The 23559-nt window shown below is 46.1% G+C and overlaps 1 protein-coding gene and 2 non-coding genes across 3 annotated transcripts; 2 read left to right on the top strand and 1 right to left on the bottom strand.

Annotated features, from left to right (window-relative positions):
- Positions 1 to 366: 366 nt before the first annotated feature.
- Positions 367 to 20474, bottom strand: ALOX5AP (arachidonate 5-lipoxygenase activating protein). Its single transcript, XM_071736864.1, has 6 exons — positions 19819 to 20474; positions 13058 to 13178; positions 8602 to 8701; positions 7392 to 7462; positions 1980 to 2061; positions 367 to 1242 (listed from the first exon to the last, which is right to left on the bottom strand). The coding sequence occupies exons 2-6, from the start codon at positions 13125 to 13127 to the stop codon at positions 1080 to 1082; spliced, it is 486 nt and encodes a 161-aa protein (XP_071592965.1). The 5' UTR covers positions 13128 to 13178; positions 19819 to 20474; the 3' UTR covers positions 367 to 1079.
- TRNAN-GUU (transfer RNA asparagine (anticodon GUU)) lies at positions 19991 to 20064 on the top strand. Its single transcript has one exon. It is a non-coding gene; the product is annotated as a tRNA-Asn (tRNA).
- On the top strand, positions 20313 to 20385 carry TRNAV-AAC (transfer RNA valine (anticodon AAC)). Its single transcript has one exon. It is a non-coding gene; the product is annotated as a tRNA-Val (tRNA).
- Positions 20475 to 23559: the final 3085 nt, after the last annotated feature.

Genomic DNA, 23559 nt, shown 5'->3' with positions numbered 1-23559 from the left:
ACACAGCTTTATCCATCCGGCATGCAGTAATCAGACAGGCTTAAGAGCTTGAGCACTCATAGGGTAGCAATATTTAGAAAGACTCTGCCAGCCTGTTAGCTGGCATCCTCGTCCTCTTCTCTAATCAAACTCCTCCGTGGTATGGACTTGCTTGGCCACACTGTTAGTGACAGAGGCAGAAAATTGAACTTGCTAATAGAGAGGGAGTCATCAAATGCTCATCCTTGCGAGGCAGTGCCCGGGGGGATTAGCTGCTGGCACAAAGAGCCGGGTGCTGCTCCCCTGCTCTGCTCCCCAGCCAGCTGATGAGCCGTGGAGCATTGGGATCGTGCACCAGGAGATGGAGACAGGGGCAGACAGACTTCATCCTTTTGGACTGCTTTATTAAACAAAGCCAAGAAAAAAAATAAAACAACCCCACGCCAATCCACCAGCTCCTCATTTACACAAGACCCTTTTCCACAGCTCTGGGAGAACAAAAAGGCTGCAGTGTAAATGAGATCAGTGTCAGGAGCATTATGCACATGAATATTTATCAAGGCAGACCAGACAGGGGCCAATTTGCTGCACTCCTGCAGCAGCGGGAGCTCGGTCATCAACAAGTGGGAGGGAAAGGGAAGGTGAAGGGGCTGGTCCATGCCCTTTGCATGAGAAGCAGCTGGGGAGGGCGGGAGGGTGCTGGCAAAAGGCTGAGCCCATGCATGAGGATAATTGTGGGAGCTACCAGTCAGGAACGATGCTGAGAGGCCCCTGGGTTTTGGGGCAAGGGCTAAATACAGCTCAGTTAAGAAGCAAGCATACAATGTCCAAGCTGTATGCAGCCTGCAAGCTGCAGTCTAGGGAAGAAACTCTAAAGAATTAATTGGAAGTTGTTCCCATTCTTTGGGTGTGCTGAGTGCTCGTCATAAATCTTTCCCCTGAAGCAAAAAAACAAGGTTAAATCAAGCTACAAAGCCCATTGAGCATGAGATTTACAGCAATCTAAAGGGGTTATGGCTTCATTTCTTAAACATGTGAATTACGGCTGTTTCTGAGTATCGATATATTAAGCATGCTGACCCCTGCAGTGCTGCAGGGAGCTATGGGATGAGCAGCAACGGAGAGATCGCACTGGTCATCATTTTTATGTACTTTTCAAAGTCACTTCTGAAAAAGAAGACGAGGTAGTAGTTGAGTATTCCAGCCACAGACATGAGGAACAGGAAAAAAATTATGCGTTTTCCAAACAAGTAACCGGGAGTGCTGAGGAGACAAAAAGTGGGGGAAGCGATTTGTTAACATGTATCACCTCACATGGGAAGTCCTCAGGCTTCAGGTTCTGCCACTGTGACAGGGGAAGAGATGGGGGGGGTTGGAGGGAGGTAGGGATGTGGGGGGTGTTGCAAATTTCTGCTGTGTCTTGCATTGCAAGGCAGCTGTGAGCTCCTAAATGCAACGTCCCCTCCTTGGAAGTGTTCAGGGAGAGGCTGGATGGGGTTTTGAGGTCTAGTGGAAGGGGTCCTTGCTCATATCAGATGGGTGGAACTACATGATCTTTAAGGTCCCTTCCATCCCAAACCTGTCCATGATTCTATGGTTTTCAGGATCCATTTGGGTCTGGATTTAGCCTCTCGTTCTCAGCATAGGATGCTGCTTACAGAAGTGGTTACTCAGAGGGACCTGTAGGACTTTTCAGCCTTGTTCTACATGTGTGTAGGGAGCTTCATTAATACAAGAGAACGATCTTTTGCAGATAGTGGCACAAGCGTGTATTTGCAGAGGCTGTGAGCAGGAGCTGCTGAGGCTGCTGCTCTGTCCCTGCAGCTCCCCTGATCCCAGTGCCACTGCATCTCCCTTATCCCTCAGAGCTCCTCCCAGGCCACCCAGAAGAGGAGGCTTTTCCTGCACTACCCCATGCAACACCCATCACCAGCAGCACCATGAGCCGGCAGCTCTGCCTGCATCCCCGGCTTTTGTAACGAGGCTCTGCAAGTCCTTACCTCTGAGTCCTTTCCCCAAGGTAGCCCACAAAGTACTTCTGCCTCACAAACAAGTACACCAGGCCAGCAAAGGCAGCAGGAGCTGGATAAAGGGTAGAAGGAGGTGTTACAAACACCAGCTGGGTCTCACTGTACGTACTGTCCCCATCCTGGGCTGGACCAGGAAATGGGAACTTGCAGCCTTGGGCTGGGGGATGAGCACTGGAAGCAGGACAGAGACTTGTGTGAGAAAAAGAAGCGTTTGCTTTTCCCTCACAACAGCTTTTTGGAAGACTTTGTGGCTGTAACCCTTCCCACAGCTGCAGAAACCTGGTGTGGGTCATGCTGGGCTCAGGAAGGAGGGTGACAGCTCAGGCACCACTTTCACCAGAAATAAAAAGCAGCCAAGAGATGCACTTCCCTAGGAGCAAGTGGAGGGCTATACGATGGTTCAATACTCATCATTCACATAAAAAAAAGGGCTTTTCCTCTATTCTTCCTAATTCAAGCTTTCCTCACTTTTTTGTTGAAGGCAAAAGCCCCTGTTCTGGTCAAGGCACAGACCCCAGGAAAGTATTCAGCTTTGGTACAACTCAAATTGCATTTGAGTTGTGAAATCATACTTAGAAATGCAGGTAAATACTCTTGGGCTGACCTCAGCACTGGGAAGGACAGAAAGTTTTGGAAATTTAATCAAATGAGCCCATTTCCAGTCCAAAGGGTGAATATCGTGGCACGCAGCATCCAAGTGCTGAACCCTCCACCAAAACCAGAGGGATCTGATGCCTTTATGGGAAATGTCACTGGCCTAGACTGTCCTGAATGGTGTCTGTGAAGGATATTCCATACCATATTGCTCAGCAAAAAAACTAGGGGGGAGGCTGGCAGTAGGGGCTGCTTCGCAGGGACTGGCTGAACATCAGTCCATTGGTGGTGAGCAACTGTTTAAATTTTCATAATTTGTCTTTTTTGGGATTAATTTCTCTATCTTTGTTATTTTTCTTTTCACTACAATTTATTGTCATTATTACTGTTGTTGTTATTATTGCTACTATTCTTTTTCTATTATTAAATTAATTATTAAATCAATTATTGTATTTTTAAATTATGATTTATTTCAAATATTAAATTCTTCTAATCTCAACCCACATGTTTTCTCACTTTTGCCTTTCCACTTCTCATTCCCCATCCCGCTGGGGGGTCTGTAAGCAAAAGGCTGTGTGGTGCTTAATTGCCAGCTGGGGCTAAATCTCAACAGAACTTTTTGGTGGCCAGATAGGGACTTGAAGTGTTTGAGATAATAACAGCAAGAGGTGAGGATTCATATCTGTTTGCAGTTGCAGGTCATGGTATTAATTTATCTCTTCTTGTTGTTAGTTATGTATTAGTTCAGAGCACAATGCTCTTTTTTTTTTTTTTTTTTTTTTTTTTTTTTTCTCTCCATGTTGAAGATTGCTGTTGACTTTTGCAGTTTGATGTGCTCTATAGTGATTAGTGATATATCACCTGGAATTTTTTATTAAAACATTTATCTTGAATTTAATCTGTTATTTGGGTTCTTCATTGCAGGTACCACCTCATGAAGACAATTAATAACTATACTTCCTCTGAAAGGTTTTTCATGGAGGAAATACAGAATAGCACTTTCACTATCTTCTCCCTCATCACAATAGTTTGTCAGTATCTTGAATATCCTTGGGTAGTTAAAATACTTCTATTGGTATTTATGTTGGGTTTGCCCTTTATTAAATAGCAATTTAGGAACATGAATCAGGCTTATCACCATGGTCAGCACAGAACGTGGGAGAATTTGCACTGGTATCTAGAGAACTTCTTTCCTCCAATGGTCTAAAACTTCATTCCCATACAACTAGAGGGTCCTGATGAAGTGACAGAATGTTTGAAAATCAAAATGCTGTGGCTATTCCAAAGAAGCACAATTTACCACGTTGTTCTGGGTCCTGATCAGCATATACCAAACACTGCTTGCTACTACGCAGCACCCTCAGGGAAAAGATACCAATAGACATTATGGCTAAAGCAAACACTCTCTCAGTTGTTCCTATAACTAAAAAGAGGCAATGGAAGCAGAAGTTGGGTCATTCAGTAAGGGATGAAGAAGCTTCTTCTAAGAGGGAGAATCAGAAGAGGCAGCTTGCTCTGCAGCAGAGCAGTCACAAGGAGGAAGAGACTGAAATCAGAAATGAGACAGAAACCACCCGATCCCTATCCCTAAGTGATCTCTGAGGTGTAGTAAAAGATTTTAACTGTCAACCAGGTGAGCTAATTCTTAGCTGGTTACTCTAATGCCGGAATAGTGGAGCTTGTAGTTAAGAATTGGAGGGCAAGAAAGGCCAGAACCTAGGATCTCTCAGTAAGGATAAGGCCATTGACTGAGAGATTAGAAAAAAGGCAGAAGTCCTCAGTCTCTGGAGGTGACTCCTGTCAAGTGTGAAGAACAGGTATCCCTTCAAGGAAAAACCTGCAAATTCCCAGAGCAAATGGACCAAGACTGAGGGAGTCATCCAGTGTCTGAAGAAATAAGCCCTGTTGGAGGTGATCTATAACAATCTGGATGACAGCTAAGACTCCAAAGACCCAAATCCGGTGCATATCCATGTGGTGAAAGTTTGTACAAAATGCACCATCATACACCCACAGTCTGGCCACAGTAAGCTTGACAGACATGGAGGCACCAACTTGATTGACTGACCAGACACTCTGAGAATACAAAGATAATCTGGCTTCCTCCATGTGGGCCTGTGTATTGGCTGTGGACAGACTGCCACAAAAAAGCAAGTCTGAGCACTCTGGGAAGGGAAGCAGTCGGATAGGTCTTCCTCATGCACCCCGACTCAGCTATTAAGAGTCAGCCTTTTTCTGTCCCAGTGGAAGGGACACTCTGTGGTTCCTCCTGTGTGACCTGGGGGAGGACGTGAGGAAGTAGGATGGTGAACCTATCTGGAGACCAGAAGCTTGGGTACAGGAACTGAAAGTTGAAACAAAAACCAAAGAACAATCAGCCAAGAAAATTCCTGCTCCAGTGTCTCTTGGGCAGGGTAGAAGGGCTTGATAGTATTTTTGTCCCTGATGAAGTGACTTCTTTTTTGCAGTTACAAAAATCAAGTTAGGAAGACTCCAGCTAGGGATAGAGGGGACCTGCCTTTGGCCAGATGGAAGAAAGGGACAACCAGGTTTACTGGGCTGTGTGAATTCAATGGCCTGGCACAGCAGCCCCACGGGAGTGTAATGCTCTGGTGGACATGGGTGTGCAGTGCACTCTAACACCATCACATTACAAAGGGGCCAAATCCATCTGTATATCTGGAGTGACAGGAGGATCCCAAGAACTGCCTGTTTTGGAGGCAGAGGTGATCCTAACTGGGGATGATTGGCAAAAGAACCCCATTGTGACTGGTCCAGAGGCTCTGTGTATCTGTGACATAGACTTCCTCAGGAGAGAGTACTTCGAAGACCCAAAAGGGCACTGCTGGGCTTTGATGTACCTGCCTTGAGCATAGAGATTATTCAAGAGCTGTCTAGCTTACCTCAAACAATCCATCTGTGGTGGGGTTGCTGTGGGTCATAGAACAACAGGTGACAATTGCTACCATGAGAGTGCACTGATGGCAATATTGCACAAAAAAACCCTCCCTGGTTATGATCCATAAGTTGATCTGGCAACCAGAGAGTCAGTGAGGGATCAGTAAAACTCTTCCAAATTCCAGTAATCCCATATGGTCAGTGCAAAAATTGAACAGAGAGTGGTGGCTACCAGTGGACTATCAAGGACTGAATAAAGTCAGACATGCTAGAATTCCAGTATGGCTGCTAATGGTATGCAACAATTGATACCACCAATCTCAGTCCCTTTGGCAGCAGAGTGCAGGTCAGAGTTTGCTTTCATATGGAAGGCATCCAGTATACCTGGAACTGACTTCCCCAGGGGTGGAAATACAGCCCTACCATTTGTCATGGATGGATACAGACTGCACTAGAACAAGGTGAAGTTCCAAAACACCTGCAGTGTATTGATGACAACATCATGCACAGCAGAGGAAGTGTTTGGGCAGAAAAATACAGCTACTTTTGAAAGGTGGTTTTGCTGTAAAACAAAGCAAAAGTTTTTGCCAAAACTTTGGAATGCCACCAGAGGAGGGGACTCATGCTGAAGAGGCCCCAGGGTATAATACATTACCAAACAAGGGGAAGCTCTATGCCTTGTCTACTGCAGGGTCCTGCTGAACTGTAGGAAAGCACTGGAGGTGGAAGGCAGCAGTATGAAGTCCTACACACCAAGTCACAGAAACTGCTGAGAAGGACAAGGTGAACCAGGTCAGTTTGCAGAAGTGAAAGCCATCCAGCAGGAATGAGAAAAATGGAAAAAACTTTATACTGACACATGAATGGTACTAAATGCCCTTTGGTAGTAACTACAGCAAGGGAAGCAGAACAAGTGGCAGTGGAGGGGTAAAACCATTTGGGCCACTGAATTGTGGCAAGATATCGATGCTCAGGTAGAGAACCTGGCTGCTAAAGTATGTAAGGCAGATGCTTACATACCCAAGAGCTGTGCCACTGAAGAACATATAAACAGTGAGAAGATGGACCAGGATGCTCAAATTGAAGTGCTTCAGGTGAATCTGGAGTGGGAGCATAAGGGTGAGCTATTTATAGCTCAGTGGATCTGTGACACATCAGGACAGTTAGGAAGGGATGGAAACTACAAAGAGTCTGGTGATTTCAAGGGTGGATATGACTATGGATGCCATTGCTCAGATTATCCATGAATGTCAAGTTTGCACCATAACCAAATAAGCTAAGCAGCTAAAATCTCTTTGATACAAAGGACAATGGCTGAATTATCAACATGGGGAAGCCTAACAGATTGGTTTTATCACACCACCACAAACCTGCCATGGCAAGTACCACGTGCTTACTACTGGATGGTTGGAAACATGCCCTGTGACTCATGCCACTGCCTGGAATATCCTGGGTTTTGACAAGCAAGTTTTGTGGTGACATGACAGCCTTTAAAGAACAGGACTCATTTCTGAAACAACCCCATAAATGGCTTGGCCAAGGAGCATGGTTTTGACTGGGTGCATCACATGCCCTATCATGCACCAGCTTGCAGGAAAACCGAACAATGCAATGGACTATTAAAATCTGCACTGAGGGTGCTGAGATATTCAAACACTGGGATACACATTTAGCAAAAGCCACTTGCTTAATTATCACTGGAGGATCTGCCTGCTGACCTGCCCCTGCTCAATCAAAACCCCCGGGGGGCAGTGTAGAAGGAGATCAGATCACTGTAGTATGTGTAAAGAACTTGTAGGGAAAAATAATACGGATTTTTCCTTCCTTGGGAAAGGGTGAAACTATCTGTGGGATTGTTTTTGCTCAAGGACCTAGGTGCACAACAGTTACCTGGACTGCAGAGAAGACCAGCACACCAAAGCATGGCCAGAAACGTAGGATACGTGTGTCCGCAGTTCTGGCTAGAAAGGAATTTATCAGAGAGAAATCAGAACATGAGGAAATAGAAACAAAATCAACATGTTTTATCAGCAAAGGAAAGTGGGGTGAGAACTTGGGCTCTGCTAATGCCACAGTGTGTAGGCTTTCACCCCAGAGAGGTGGGAGACCCCCAGCCTGCTGGGGACTGGCTGGAGGCTGCCTGACCCACAGGTCTGCTTCCCTGTTTCCTCACTTTGATAATGGATGTCTTTGTCCTGCTTGATGAGGAAAACAAAACACCTTGCCCACATGCCTGGTACCTGTGAAATCAACTTTCCTCCTCTAACCTGTTTGTGGCATGTGTATAGTAAGTACTGTATGCCTTATCGGTAAGGAAAATCCTTGTAATTAGATCATATTAATCAAGCTGTTGGCAATAAAGGCTGCATGAAAGCAACAAAAGGAGAATCACACTGCAAACAGTAGTGTCTCACAGACTTAATGTGTCTTTCCAGGGAAACAGGAATGATTTCCAGCTGCCTCCCAACAGCCAGGAATGCTTTCTGAGGGGGAAGCACTCTCTCCTTGGTTGCACACCTGTGAAGGGCAGCACTTGGGCATCCCATCCAGTTTTAAGCAGATCATCGGTACTACATGGGTAATAAAAAATATTTGTTGTTCTTTTGTCTTCTGTGTTGGAATTCATTTCCCCTCTCCTCTCTCTGAAAGGATGTCAAAGAAAAGAGGTATAGATGTGGCAGAGAAGCAGAGAGCCGCATGATGAGGGAGCTTGACCTGCTCCTCAGCAAGCTGGCATCTCTCTGCTCTTGGGACTGCCCTTGGGACACCAGCTGTGCTTGTGTCACACTTCCAGCTGAGTGAAATTATTCCCAAATGAAGGGACATAAAGGCTGCAAGTCCAATAGAAATACAGCACAGAGAGCTGTATCACACAGAGTAGAAATACAGAAGAGAGCTGGGTTCACCATCAGACATACTGGAGAATCACGGATCTGAACAGTGTTGCAATGCACACAGCAAGGGACTGTGGACAAAGCCTTCATCTGAGGGCACTTGGAACCCACTTCTGGATCCCAAAATGGCTTGGATTAAACCCTAACAAAGAGAAAAACAAACTCTGCTCTGTACCCACCAGCTTTGCAGAGCTTGGACTACTCACTTGGCAATGTAGACACGGTCGAAGGCGGAGGATCCAAGGCGCTGGAACCCTTTGCCATTGCAGTGTTTGCTTTCATGCTCCACTTTGATAGCGAAAAAGGCTGTTAAAAAAACAAAGTATTTGATCTGAGATGCAGTGTGAAGATATTGCAGGAGCTGGGCTTTGTGGGCTCAACTCTATTCTCAGGAGTATACACATTGGATGGCAGCAGAGAGACAGGGAAGTCTCTTAGTCTCCTAGTGATACCCATTTGTCAAACCAGGGACATCTTGCAGGGCTGGTTCATTTTCCAGAGAGGCCCATTAAAGACCTGGTCCTGATGGCTCACCTCCATATGTCTATATACTGTGTGTTACCTCCTTTTAAGCATCAGCATTGTGCCAGGTTGTTAGCTGCTGAAAAAATGCAGCACCTCAAGATAGTTCACTATGTGCCTGACAAGCCATTTTATCTGATGACACTAAACCAGGCACCATCAATCATGTGTCTAAATACACCAGACAGACCCCTGTCAAGCTACAAGCTGCAAGCTGCAAGCTTTGTATTATCACATATCCCATCTCAGAGTATCCAAACCACTGCAAGGTTTAAAATATGAGCCAAATATGCATATATACAAGAAAACCTATCAGGAAAGCTATTATTATAACCATAGAAGTATAACTTGACTAGCGGAAGTATTTCATTTGTGGAATCTGAAGAGTGACCTCTTCTTCCCTCTCACTGATGCTGTACATAGGTCTTTCATACCTCCATTGCCTTCACAAAAAGCTACTGAGTTTTTTGCCTTCTGATAACAAATGATTCCCTGGGTACATTTGGCTTTTCTCCAGAAAAATGCACAATGCTTTAAACCACTTTCCCCAGTCTAAGCCAGGCTGCAGATCCTCCTGCTGGCACCAGCATGGTGCTCTGGTCAGCTCTTGGAGGACCTGGCCCTGGGAGACCCAGAGCAGGCACTGTCCAGGGGCACAGCCACTGAGGGCACTCAGCATTTCCATCCATCCATCCATCCATCCATCCATCCATCCATCCATCCATCCACCCCCCCCAGCTGTGGCATGGGTTAACCTGCCTAGAGGGTTTAAGAGGATCTAATTGCAGAGGATGAGGTTGAATGGCATTTTTTTGTCCAGTGCAAATCTGCAGTGATGGGAAACCACTGCCTGCAGGGCTGGGGCTGCATGGGCTTATTGGGATATGTAGCACTCCTTCTCCCTTCTTTTTAGCATGAATGTAAAACCACTCAAAGATGCCACAGATTCAGAGAAAGCCAAGAGGAAGCTATACACGTCCTCCTTCCCTGCCACAGGTGCTGCCACTTTCCAAATGCTGGCACATTACTACAGAGAGGCTCCACAATGCTGGGAGCCACAAGGCTGAACATAACTCATGCATAATGTGACACTGGTCACCAAGGACAAGAGCTTGGAAGTCTCACTGGTGACAGTCCTGGTGTACAGCCTTGGGGATCAGGGTTGGGCAGGTCTGGAGGCTCTGGGTCTACTGGTAAGGGTCTGGCTTTGAAGGTCTAGTCATCTGTCCTGGAAGCTCTTGATGTGTCTGATGTGATGTACGGATCCTAGGGCAAAGGGCTGGTCATTAGGACAAAGGACAGAGGTGGGGTTATGATGTACACCTGCACCATGAATGAGGAGCAGGCTTTGAGTGCTGGCAAGATGGATGTTTTCCTTCTGTAAACAGTGAGTGACAGAAGGAAGCAGAAGAAAGGCACTTCAAGAGGTTAATTCATCCCTCAGAGAGCTACCAGCATGAGAGAAACCACTCCTCTGATCTTACTCCATTGACTCAGGAAAGAGGTTAGACAACCACCTCACACGAGGTGTCCATCCCTTAGCTAGCTGGATTGATTACCACCAAAGTACCACAATGGCTGCATTTCTTCAGGACCACACAGACCCAAAAGTGAGGGCAGTGAATCAGAGGGGAACCCAGCATCTCACCATCACACTGAGTGCTAGAGCCTCCTACTTTATGTGAGTTTTTCGCCCTGAGAGTGGCTCGCACACCCTGCAGGCTCACAAAATCTTCCCAAAATGTAGCCCAAGAGGTGGGTTCTGGCTGCACAATGCTCAGCTCTGCAAAATATCAGAGGAGAACTAGCAGATCACAACCAGGGGTGGTCCTTGCTGCTCCCATCTCAGCAGCACTGGGCTCCTTCTAACCTGACACTGGAGAAATGGGAGACTACAGCATGAAGCACCCTGCAACAGTGTGTTTATATTTCCTGCTCTTTGTTTTGAACCTCAAGGCAAGAGGGTGGTTTCACAAGCCAGCATGAGATGCGTGAGTGCAGCAGTGCTGGAGCTGGGTGGTTTAATTCAGCTCAGCTGCACAAGGAGATGACGCCCTGAGGCTCCAGGGCTGCCCTGAGCTTCAACCACTGCAGTCCCACCCTGGTGAAGTTAACATGCAAGAGTTTAGTCCAAGCCTGCTTGTTTCACGAGTTCATACCAACAGACACCAGGTACTGATGCTCCTAGCAAGTGCTGGAAAATACACAGGTGAAGTCTTCTGTCCATTGGCTTTGCTTTGCTTCCTCCATCCTGATCTGCTCAGCAATGACCACTGATTTTCCCTGAAAGCTGCTGGATTGCAACATCTCTCTGACATAGGAACAAAACCCAATGCTACACGTGTGACTCAGTGGCATCTGCCTGCGTGAGTTGTTCTGTAGGATATCGGGATTGCCAACATGAACAAGGTTACAGCAAATGGATAGCAGCCCACTTCCAGCTTCAGGAATGACAGCATTCACCTGAAATTTTTTCTAATACTGCACCAGATGCAGAAAAGCATATAAACCCAAATTTACATGGTACTGACTTCATGTACCTGAAGACAGTCAAGCAGATGCCCAAGAGCTCTACTGAACCAGAGACACAGCAAGAGTTCAGTACAACTGATATCCATGGACAAGCATTTCTACTGCCTTAATTATTGCATTAATTCTAAGACTGCATTTCAGTCTGGTCTTTCTAGACCAAAAACCTGTGAGGAGGCAAACAGATGATGCAAGGTCTGAAATCATGGCTGAGGTCTCTGTGCCACTCGTGCTTGGCACACTAAGCCCCCTGCCAAGTGTCATGCTACCCATTTGCAGCAGTGGAGTCAATAATCTCACAGACAGATTTCCATGTGATGAAAGTGTGTGTCAGGCTGGAAGGCAAAAGACAAGAGTTTCAAAGTGAGAGGAAAAAAAACCCCAAACCTTTATATGAAATCACTTGGCTAAATAGCAAGAAATGTCTTTTTTTATGTGTTTTTTATGTGTTTGTTTTGGTTTTGGTTTTTTTTTTTTTTCTAATTAAGGTATGCACCCTGATCTCAATGTGCCTTATTCTGGTGGTTTCCCATGCTGTGCTTTTACCAGAAAGCAGCATTGGGTAAAACAATGTGACAGTGCCTATATCGAAACTCAACCAGTCTGCATCCCTTTTTTGTTTTCTTCTTATGTTGTCCATCAGCCAGACTCATGCTAAGGCTTCTACCACTTCCCCTCTCTGCATGAGCCCAAGAATAGCCCATTTCCTAGCACTGCACATGGGGTTTGTGCTCAGTGGGAATCTCTCTTTCGTACCAGGAAGGTTTTACAGAAGATTTCTAGGATTTGCATCAGGCCCCCATACCACTGCTGACTTTCCCTGGACCTGGGAGATTGCAGTGCAGCTGGGGCAACACTCCCTCCCTCCCTCCCTCCCTCCCTCCCTCCCTCCCTTCTAGGCAGAATTTCCTGCTAAATTGATTTAAGTATTTGTTGATGATGATCAGGTTAGAATTAAATTAAAATTCAGATCTGCTCAAAAAACTTATTGGTTTATTTAAAAAATCCTGAAGAATAGTGGGGTCTATAGAGGTCTGAATAAGAGCTCAGATAGGAAGCTTCTCCATTGCAGGAAACGTGCAGTGTTCTTGGGACTACAGTAAATTGTCTGCACTGCACAGTCCAGTTAATTATCTTTACTGAAGGACCTGGAGATGCAGGAGAGCAGGAAAGCTGCCTGGCCACAGATAACCCAAAGGAACTCACTCTCCAAGCAGTCGGTGCAGTTTTCCCCCTTCACCCAGCTCCATGCAAAGGTCTGACCCCCAGCAGCCCCCAGGACCTTGCCCATGGAAGCAGGGAGAGCAGCCCTGGCTGCCCACACTAGGGATGTTAGCCAGGAAAGGAGGTCTCAGTCTTTATTTGGTTAATAAATGTAAAACAAAAATACTCTAGAATACCACAGAGTAGGACTATGCTACTGTCAAGACACTGCAACAGTGTGCAAAATGATAGGCTTAGAAGACAGTTTCTAAAGTCAAAGTCATGCCTAAGCACACACACACACTTATAGCCAGAGATTATCTATCCAGAGATCAGAGCAGCATACATCATTCTGAAATTCTTTCAGCTCCCTTTTAGCCCTTAAATAAATGCTTATTTTAGCCTTACCATTTTGGACAACACTTATCAAGGTGACGATGGCAAGCGGGGCTATGGTTCCCAGGGTGTCCTGGTCCATTTTGCAAAGGGGTTGTTGGATGGATGGTGCAGCCTCAGTGACAGCTCAGCCCTCCTAACACAGAAAGAAGGAAGTGGAGGTCTGTCTTATCTTGAATCGTAAAACACTTCCTATGATTTCATAGGAGAGTGGCAGCACCCTGCACTCTGGTGCCTGTCAGATCAACACAACTGCAGGCTCACTCACACATCACATACAGATGAAGCCCAGAGAAACAAGAAATTATATGTCTGTGATCTAAGAAGATATATAATATGGAAATACATCTATTGTCCTTCCTGCACAGGAGCAAAATAGCAACCTTTATATATCAAGTAAGCCTGAGCATTTGGCTAGCTGTGTGGGACAGCAGAAAGGCTGGAAGAGACCAGCAAGCTATCATGTCATTTCCTGCAAGTGACCAACTACCCCACAAGCAGCTGGGAGGTGAAATAATGCTGGTGAGTCTTAACAACACTGCTGCTCCCAGATGTGTGCCCTCCCTGGTCACATCTTCAACAGCCTAACCAGTGAGGAGAACCCAGCTCTCCAAGTCACAACCAAAAGTTCCTGTTCATAGGGCATATTTGAATGGGCAGTAACACAAATGCTGTGAGCATCTGTGATGGGCATTGAAATGTGTCTTGCATTACTAGGGATGGATCCTGCATCTTTGCCCCTACAAATAACTCCCTAGAAGACAGTGTCAGCTGCCAGCATTCAGCATTTTACAGGCTTGGACCTTACATTTGTACCCTGATTTTAGTAGTCGAAGCCCAACATGTTCAGCTGAAGCTGAACATAATTTCTGCACAATGTTCATGACCCAGCTACAACCCTGTGATGGAGATGACAGGGAAGCACAGGCTGTGGTGTCACAAAGCTGCAGAAAGTCCCGTAGCTTCTCTAAGAAAGCATCCTCATCCAAAGTGCACATCATTTAGCAGCTGTAGCTGCTCTGCTCCCTTTTGTCCATATTCTGATACGGAAAATCCTTACTAAAAATTCTTACCTTCAAGTAGGGATTTGACACTTATAAAAGTAATATTTTCACTGAACAGCTTTTGCCTCATCTGTCTGTACTCTACCACATGCTTTCCAGAAGGTCTGAGTGCTGCCCAGTATCCAAACCATAGCCATATATCTAACTGGTAACCTCTCTCTCGATGGGACTCAGCCTGGTAGGACCTTCCAGTGGGTGCCAAGCTAAAATCCAACTTGTTCAATGGGGACACACTTACAATGGTGTTTTTGTCCAGTCTCACTATCATGCAAATTATCACCATCAGTACTATTAGATATGGAAAACTCTCCAGTACTTTGGGTACAAATAAATACATAAAAACCATGCTGAGTGAGTGGTAGGTGATTTTCAGTGTCCATTGTCAGCTGTGATCTTCTGTTGACTTAAAAGAAAGCAGTCAGCTGTCTCGGATCCTTTCCCTATAGTCCATGCAGAAACAACTGTGTAAGCAGCAAGGCAAAAATAGTATCTAGGTTGAGATTTGGCCTTTGATTAGGCCAAATGATTTTATCAGGACTGGAGCTCTCTTTTCTCCCCCAGAATGGCCTTTTCTTACATCAAAATTTATGCTTTGCTGCCTACTTAGCCCAGGGTCATAGCTGGTATTTAAGGATGGTGTTTAATGCTAAGCTTTGACTCATCTACCAGACAGGAGAGAACTCATCACCTAAAAGCAGGTATGAATTAAGTTAAAAGAGGAATATTATCCAAGCAGAGACAACTGCTGTGACCAAGAAAGGACTTGTGCATGGGCATGGGCAGGCCAGAGGGAGCTGGGCAAAGGAGACAGCACAGGTTCTCAGGGCACCCACAGCAGAACAACCCCAACTCCCATCTGCCCTTCCACATCAGGCACAGATTTTTCTCTTTCCTCTGTTTGCCTAACACTGGTGTAAACCCATCCTGCAGCTTAAGCCTTGCTTTTACTAAGGGCAGTAAAGGCAGATGAGCCTGCTCTGAGATCTCCTCTAGCTTGCCACAAAAATGTGTGCCCTTCCCTCTTTCAAAGAGTTCTGTAAGTGACTTCAGTTTGGCAGGAGCCTCCTATTAAAGAGAGTAGGAATCGGGCTGCTAAGGTCTGAAGTGGCCATAAAAAAACCCAAAACAAAGCAACCAAGCAAAAAAACCAACCAACAAAACAAACAAAAACAACCCATGTAGAGGATAGGTTGTGAGGGCCGGGCTGCTGATGCTTTTGCTTTCTCATCAGCCTGCTCTTTGTTTTCCACCTCTTTGCTTTCCTGCTGCCCAGCACTTCTCACCACATCCTCATCTCTGCCCCTTCCAGTTCCTGCCTGGCTCCTGGCGCCACTCAGCACCATGGGACCCCTCAGTTGCTCAGATGCTTCCCCGGAAACCCAGCCCTTTAATTCATCTTGCTGAGGCTCACTCAAAAGTCATCCCTCACAACTGTGTTGGAAAACAGGACTTCACCCTCTCCCTGCAGAAAAAAAAAAAAAAACAAACCAGCCCCATGATACCACCTCTAAGGGCTTGCTAAGCTGATTTCCCAGTGTGCACAGAGAAAAAAAGTTTTGCCAGTGAGAATCTGTTTGTTATGGCTGTCTTAAAATAAGGACTGCTGTTTTTTCTGGTTTTGGTTGGTGTTGTGTTTTGTTATGTTTTGTCTTTAAGCACGACATCAGTTTGAGGGCACTGCTTAAGGAAAAGGAGAAAATAAGAGCGTATGAGAAACACAGAAGTCTCCTCTCTTTATCACAGCAGAGCAACACAATTGTAAATATAGTTGGACAAACCAGAATCCCTTGCAGAGGTAGTGGGGTGGGTGGGGGTATTATCTTTTCACACCCCTTGGCACTGGAATAGCTGCAGGATGGAAGGAGGTCCTGGCAATTTATTTTTTTTTTTTGCAATTTGGGGAATTGCCTTGGCAAGGGAGGGCTAAGATGGGGCCAAAATGACTCTGCAAACAGCTTCTGCAATACCTATACATTAAATTGTTCCCTCTCCCTAAGACCTAAGCATCTGCGTGGCTCTTGTCTTCTCTTTTTTCATGGGATGTACAAAACATCACTGTCTGGGTCAGACAAAGTTGGCACCACCAGAAAACCCTGTCTGCCTAGGAGAAAGATCAGTGCAAGGCACCTCCATCATCCCTCACTCCCCATTTGAAACAGGGGATTTTCTCTAGTAGGCAAAAAAATGAGAGGGGAGGGATGGACACCTGGGGGAACAGTGCCTGCATCTGCTGCAACCCCCAGCTGTGGGTGCTCTCCAGGCACAGGTAATGCTGCTCTTTAGCAGCTGCTGTCAGATTGCAGCCCTCCCGCTTGCTGCACTGCTATTTGACATCCACATCTTCCTTTCTGAGGAAGATAACCTTGACACAGTGAGCCATGAAGCTCAAATGAAAATGTGCAAAGCCAGCGAGCTTTTCTAGTTGTGCTGCGAGGCTTCCCGCACATTAATCTCCTCCTCTGGAAATCTTGAACAGCCAGTCAAAATAATCCTTTTGTAGAACTGCTTTCATACTGAAGAGGAAAGGACTGGGAACACAGATCTATAAATATCTTTGGGATATTCATTTCCCATCTCATGCACTCTGTCTGCTCAGTGTTTGGCTGCAAGGACTCTGATGAAAGGGTGCCTTCTAATAAAATAAAAGCTGCTTCTGTGAAGTTCCTATATATAATTGCAAGTGGCACACAGCAGTCATGCTTTATCACAAATGCAACAGGACACAGCCCCTTGGACTGGCTGCTTAATATTAGCACAGCACTTTGCAAACTTAAAGTGCCACAGAAGCACCCAATACGTAGTGCATATCCATAGGTGTGAATGACTACCTGCAATCATCCCAATCTGCTTCAGCATCACGTCCTTCCCAAAGTCTGACAAAACCCCAAAGGAGAGCATGAACAGAGCTGGAGACGTGAAGTGCAACACAAAGAAAAGGGCACTGCTGCAGTTTTTAAAATGCTGTCTTTATTCTGTGTGGCCAAAGAAGCGACACCATGGGAGAAGTCAGAGCATTGCCTCAAAAAATCCTCTTTCTCCCCATATCCCAAACTTCATCATTTTCATCACCAAAACTCCATTTTGTCCAGATTTAGCTCAAAACACAGTATTTGAAGACAAAGTCTACAGACCCTCAGGGTCTCTGGTACAGCCTCTTCCTCACCCCCAGTGTCTCACCCACCACCACCACCCTCCTGAACAGCATTTGCTTTTTTGTATGCATGCTGCACTGCTAACATCCCCACAGCTGCACTTTGTCCTCAGATCCATTTCTGCAATTCTCCTCACCCACCAGCAAGACTCAGGTAACTCAGTATGTGCACCAGGGCTCACTTTGGTTTTGGTTTTATCTTTATTAATTTTCAGTGGGCTGAGCCCAGAGCATTGCTGCAATGTCACAAGACCAGTTTGAATCAGAGCCCTTCCACCAGGATGCTAGAAACCCACCTCCAACCTGGGCAGACCTGCAGATTTGGTATTTTCACTGCTATTGGAAGACCAGAGAATGGAACAGGGTCCAAAACAGCCTCTTCTGAGGCCTTTTTGGAAAAGCCCCCCCTGATTTCCCAGAAAATGATTGATTAATAGAGTTTGAGCTGTATTTGATGAGCCACCCTGTGGGGATTTCCTCTCTGTTATCTCTTCCTCTCTTGCTCCCCCAGAAGCAGCTTCTCAGTAGCCATTGTGATAACACCTGGTGCTACCGTGGTGGCCTCTGGAGACCCCTGGCAACCAGCCCCCCTGTCACTGGAGATTCACAGAAGGATTGAGGTTGTAAGTGTAAGCCATGTGGTCCAACTCTCTTCCTCTAGCAGGGCCACCTAAATCCAGCTGCATAGGACCATGTCCAGACAGGTTTTGAACTTCTCTATGGATGGAGATTGCACCACCTCTCTGGTCAACCAGTGCCAGTGCTTGGTCACCCTTACAGTGAAAAAGTGTTTCCTGATGTTCAGGGCAAATGTCCTGTGTTTGTGCCCAGAGCTTCTGGCCCTGTCACTGCACACCACTGACAGAGCCTGACTCCCTGCTCTTTGCACCTTCACTCCAGGTATTTATGTGCATGGATGAGATTACCCTAGGTCTTTTTTTCTCCAGGCTGAGCAGCCCCAGCTCTGTCAGTCTCTCCTCCTAGGAAAGAGGCTGCAGACCCTTCATCATCTTTGTGGTCATTCACTGGACTCCTCCAGTATATCCATGAGTCTTTTGTGCTGGGGAAGCCAGAACTGGACCAGTACTCCAGGTGTGGCCTCACCAGTGCTGAGCAGGGGGGAAAGATCACCTCCCCTGACTGGCTGACAACACTTGTTCTAACACAGCCCAGGATACCATTTGCCTTCTTTACTGTAAGAAACTATCAAAGTAGATAATAGCCATGGTCTCCTCTCATCTATCAGGCAAATCACTTCATTGTGGAAGTTTATCGAGTTGGTCAAGTGTGATTTCCTCTTGGTTAAGCTATTTGGACTGATTATTTATTTGCTCTTGATGTGCCTGGACAGAGTTTCCAGCATTTAGCTGCTCCACCACATTTCCATAGATTGAGGTGAGGATGACCGTAGTAACTTAGGTCCTCCTTGCCTTTCTGAAAGATGAGGATGTCATGTGCTTTCCTCTAGTCCTTGAGCACTTCTTCCAGTTGCCATGATCTATCAAAGATGACCCAGACTGGCTTTGCAATGACATCTGCCATCTCCCTCAGCACTTGTGAGTATATCCCATCAGGTCCAAATGACTTACAGATGCTTGAGATTGCTTCCCTGGCCTGATGCATATCCCCCAAGGGCATGTCTTTCCTGCTGCAGCTTTTCCCCACAGTCTTTGGGACCTGGGATTACAGAAAGCAAATTACACTACTCCTGCATAATTTGATTGTCCTAGACTTAAATGTTAGCTGCTGTCATCACCTTAATACCTTTTAGGTGGCTGCAAATTGATTGTTTAATAATTCATTTAATAGACTTTTTTACAGAGCTGAAGCGAGGCTGCCTGGGCAATACTTTCTTTCCCTTCTGCTCTCCTGTGAGATGTTTCTTTTCCCCTGACTCATTTCTCTCAGTGTTCCTGCTTCCATTAACTCTTGCAAATAATTCTTACAGGACTTTAAATGGTGCAGGATGAATTTTGCCTTCTGTTCCTCAAGTTTCTGGTCACAAATTGCCCTTTTAGTATTGAAATTGCATAAAGAAAAGACCTTGGACAGTTTGGCCATGTATTAAATAACAGGCAGGTGCTCATTTTTGTGTTCCTCGTCCTTGTCATTTTCTCCCAGGGCTTTTGTTGCAGCTGGTTTGTCTCTGCAAGAAGCTGTTTTTCTCTTCTCTTTCTCCTTCTCTTCTCCTTCTCTTCTCTTCTCTTCTCTTCTCTTCTCTTCTCTTCTCTTCTCTTCTCTTCTCTTCTCTTCTCTTCTCTTCTCTTCTCTTCTCTTCTCTTCTCTTCTCTTCTCTTCTTTTTCTCTTTTCTCTCTTCTCTCTTCACTTTTCACCTCCCCTCCCCTTCCCTCCCCTCTCCTCTCTCCTCTCTCCCCTCTCCTCGTCTTCTCTCCTCTTTTCTTTTTCTGTTTTCGTTTCGTTTTTCCTCCTTGCCTACTTTTTTAGGTTAACAGGATGTCCCTCTCCCTTGCTCCTATGGGACCCGGTAACAACAGGGTGGAAAAAAGAAGGAATATTCTTCAGATCAAAAAAGCGAACCAAACCGCAGCAGCAGAACCGGCAGGCAAAGGAAGCGAAACCCTCCCGCGGATCTGTTCCCGGAGCGGAGCCGTGTGTCAGGGCGGTGACCCGGGTGTCCCGGGGCACACGGGCAGCGAGGCCCGGGCCCTCTCGCCTCCTCCCGTCCGCCATGTGGTCACGAGCGCCTCAGCGCCGGCCCTTCCCAGCGCGTCTCTGTGGCGCAATCGGTTAGCGCGTTCGGCTGTTAACCGAAAGGTTGGTGGTTCGAGCCCACCCAGGGACGGGGCGCGACATTTTACGACCGCAGTGTTTTTTATCTCCTTCTCTGCGGGGCGGTTGGATCCGGCCTGCGCCGCCTTTATGCCGCTGATAGCTGCGCTGGATCCGCCTGCAGCCACGGCTCGTCGCCCTCCGCCGGGAGGCATCTACCCAGCGGGTTACACCAGTGGCCAGGGTTCCGTAGCGCTCTGGCCCGCTCTGCTCTGAACTCCCGATCAAGAGCGGCGGCAGAAGGAAGCAGGACAGGCGGGAGTTTCCGTAGTGTAGTGGTTATCACGTTCGCCTAACACGCGAAAGGTCCCCGGTTCGAAACCGGGCGGAAACACCACTTTTTTTTCTTTCTTTTGCTTCCTGTGTCACATCCGACGTCACTTTTCTTCTTTCCTCTGAAATCGCCTGCGCCCGATGAGGTGGCCCCGGGCCGTGGGATGCGCAGGACACCCCCCTCCCCGCCCTGGAGAGGGAAGTGGCGGCCTGTGGGCTGAGGGGTGGATTTGGCAGATTGGGTTCCTTCCCTTCAGATCCCTTCCTTGTGCCTACATTCCCTCCTCTACTTGAAAGGGGGAGGACAAATGGGTCGCAGCTTAAATACTCTGAGCATAATTGGAAAACTTTGGACAAAGATTTCAAAATTAATATGATTCCACCACCAAAACACAGCATTTTCACTGCTTGTCCCTAACTGGACATGGCTGTAGAAGATGTTTGGTTTGTTAGCCCAAGAACTGAAGTTTTGGCTGGAGATAAGACCAGTTAATGGCAACATTTATGGTGCTGCAGCATTCAAAAATCTCATCTTCCCATGGCAAAGCAAGGCTTAAGGAAGAGGGGGGGGGAAAAGGCAGATACTAATAGAAATAGTTTAAAATGCTATCTTAGAAAGTTCCAATGTACAACTTGTTTCTCACACCTTAACCCATTACTTAAACCTCTTGCTCTGCTATACCAATAAGAGCAAGCCAGTGAAAATATGGATACAGAAAAATAAAACAACCTACACAAAAGGTAGGATAGTACAAAATCCTCAAGTCCGTCTTAAATCCTCAAATACATATTTCAGACATTAAAATTATGGGCCATCCTCTCTCTTAAGCTGAAGAGGTTGAACTCACAGTCCACTAGCAGAGGGTTAGAACATAATTTGGAGCTCTCCTACACAAGCTCCTCATCTTCTGGCATTTGTGTTACAAGGTTCTGCAACAGGACCAGTTACCAGCACCAAAGTTCATTTCTCCTAAGAGGAAAGGGGCAATCCATCCTCACCAGGTTCTTGTGGCAGGTTTCCCAGCATATTGCCAACCCTTACAGCTCACAGGTTATTTTAACGTGTCGTTTACTTGCCCCATGTCTAAATTGGATGGGATTACAGCTAGCCAGAACCATGACTTAGGCATTTTAGAAACTCCTTTAGATAGTAGTTTGCATAGAGCAGTAATACAGACCCATGCCCAGGTGTCCTGGTTTGGGCCAGGATAGAGGTGATTTTCTGTCTTGTACTTTTGCTTTCAGCTAAGTCTCCTGTAAGTAGTTGCACTTGCTGAAATTAAGAGCAAGTTTCTCAGACAGTGTGTGTTTCTAGGACTGATAACACTTGATGTTTATAGTTACTGCTAGAGACTGGTGTGCAGAGCCAAGGACACTGCTCAGCTCTGAAGAAAACATAAAGAGGTCCCACCTGCATCCCTCCTTTGGGGAGGAACGGACAAGATAGATGCCAGAATTGACCAAACAGAGTATTCCATCCCATATACGTCATCCTCAGTATAAATTTGAGGGATCACGAGGGCCAAGCCAGATTTCCTGCTTCCAGCTTCCGGCTGCCTGCCCTTCCTGCCTTTCCTGCTTCCCTTTCTTCACCCGGCATCCTGGAAGGATCCCGTCCATTCGTCTGCCTGTGCTCCTGATCCGTGCCAGCCCTTATCTGTGTGTTCCTGCCTCCAGTTCCCAACTGCTGCCGACTCCAGGAGTCCAGCCTGGACTTTCCCAGGGCTGCCCTGCAGCCTCGGTGGTGACGTGAGAGCTATTGGGGGAAAGGGGGGAGGAATGTGGTATCCATTTTCTTGTATATTTGTATATATTTATTAATTTTTCCCTATTTATCATTACTGTTTCATTAAAGTTGTGTAGTTTAGTTTCCAACCCATAAGTCTCTCTCCCTTATTCTCTCACCTTTCTTATCAGGGAGGAGAGAGAGATTAATAGAGAGCGTCTGTTACTCGGTTTAATTGCCAGGCCAGTGTTAAACCGTGACACCAGGGAAAAACATCTGAGGGTTTCTTCAGCCTTTCTCCAGAATATGTAAGATGGAAGCACCTGGGCCTCAAGAGGCTACCCTTCCATTTACTACATCAAAGGAGGTCAGGACTACTACTTTCACTCCTTTCCCACCCTTTGCTCTCCTTCACATGCCCTATGGCTCCACCGTATTGTCCTGCACTGTGCAGCTTCAGCATCTCCCTCCTGAGTAACTGGGTTGTGCTTGTGCACAGCAGTGCAACACTAAGCATGCTGCAAACTTCATTGGCCTTATCATCCTGTTAACCTTATTCTCTCTCTTGCTCCATCCACATACTGTCTTAGATCTATACTTAGACTGTAAGCTCCTCCACTCTGAGACTTGAATCCTGGTGGACTTTAAAGCACAGCACACACTTAAGAGTGGCATAATCTTCTCAGAAGGTAACATGCTTTGCTCTGAGCATGAAGGGGCTCATATGGAGAACAGCAGTGCTTTGGCTTTCCAAAAGGAATGTGGACAAGATGCAGTGGCTTTCATTGACACACTGTCAGGAAGGGAGTAATTATTTAAATCAAAAACTAACAGTGGAAGAAGAAGAAAAGGCAATAGCCAGCCATAAAGACATAAAGATCAAAATCAGATTGGTAGTCAGCACCACAGTGAATTTCTAGAACAGTGCCCTAGGATGTGTATAAAAACCCATTCAGGCAGCTCCTTGGCAGGTGGGCTGGTTTATGGCAGGCAGGATGAGAGAAAGTGGCCCCTTTCTTTCCTCTTACTCTTTCATAAAAAGGTGTTTGAATTTATCATGTATAAGATATGAATCACAGTGGTCTGTAGAGCTCATTCTGAAAGCTGTAAATCTGTAAGTGCAACAATTGTGCTTTTCCCAGATCAGAAGACACAGACTGACAAGACCATATGATTCAAGAGGTGAAGAAACACATAAAATAGACACCCTTCAAGTGCTCAAAGCTGTAAGACTTTTGGAAACTTAACCTGTAACACTGATAAACCTCCAAAATACAGTAACTAACTTCTGCTCACTAATTGTACTTGCTGTATACCCACCAAGTGTATTTCTAATTGACAGAAAACTAATATTTTGTATTCTTTTTATGACAAATAAAAAACTGATCATCCAGCTTACATTTTAAAATTCGTATCAAAAGAAAAAGTCCAGTAACCTCCAAATTCCAAATGGTTTCTTTGGCCATGAGGTTTTCATTCAGCCTGAATTCTCACTTATACAGTAGGCAG

The sequence above is a fragment of the Heliangelus exortis genome, chromosome 1, assembly GCF_036169615.1.
Source record: "Heliangelus exortis chromosome 1, bHelExo1.hap1, whole genome shotgun sequence".
NCBI lineage: Eukaryota > Metazoa > Chordata > Aves > Apodiformes > Trochilidae > Heliangelus > Heliangelus exortis.
The sequence above is the reverse complement of the archived record's forward strand: the minus strand, read 5'-3'. Positions and strand labels throughout refer to the sequence as shown.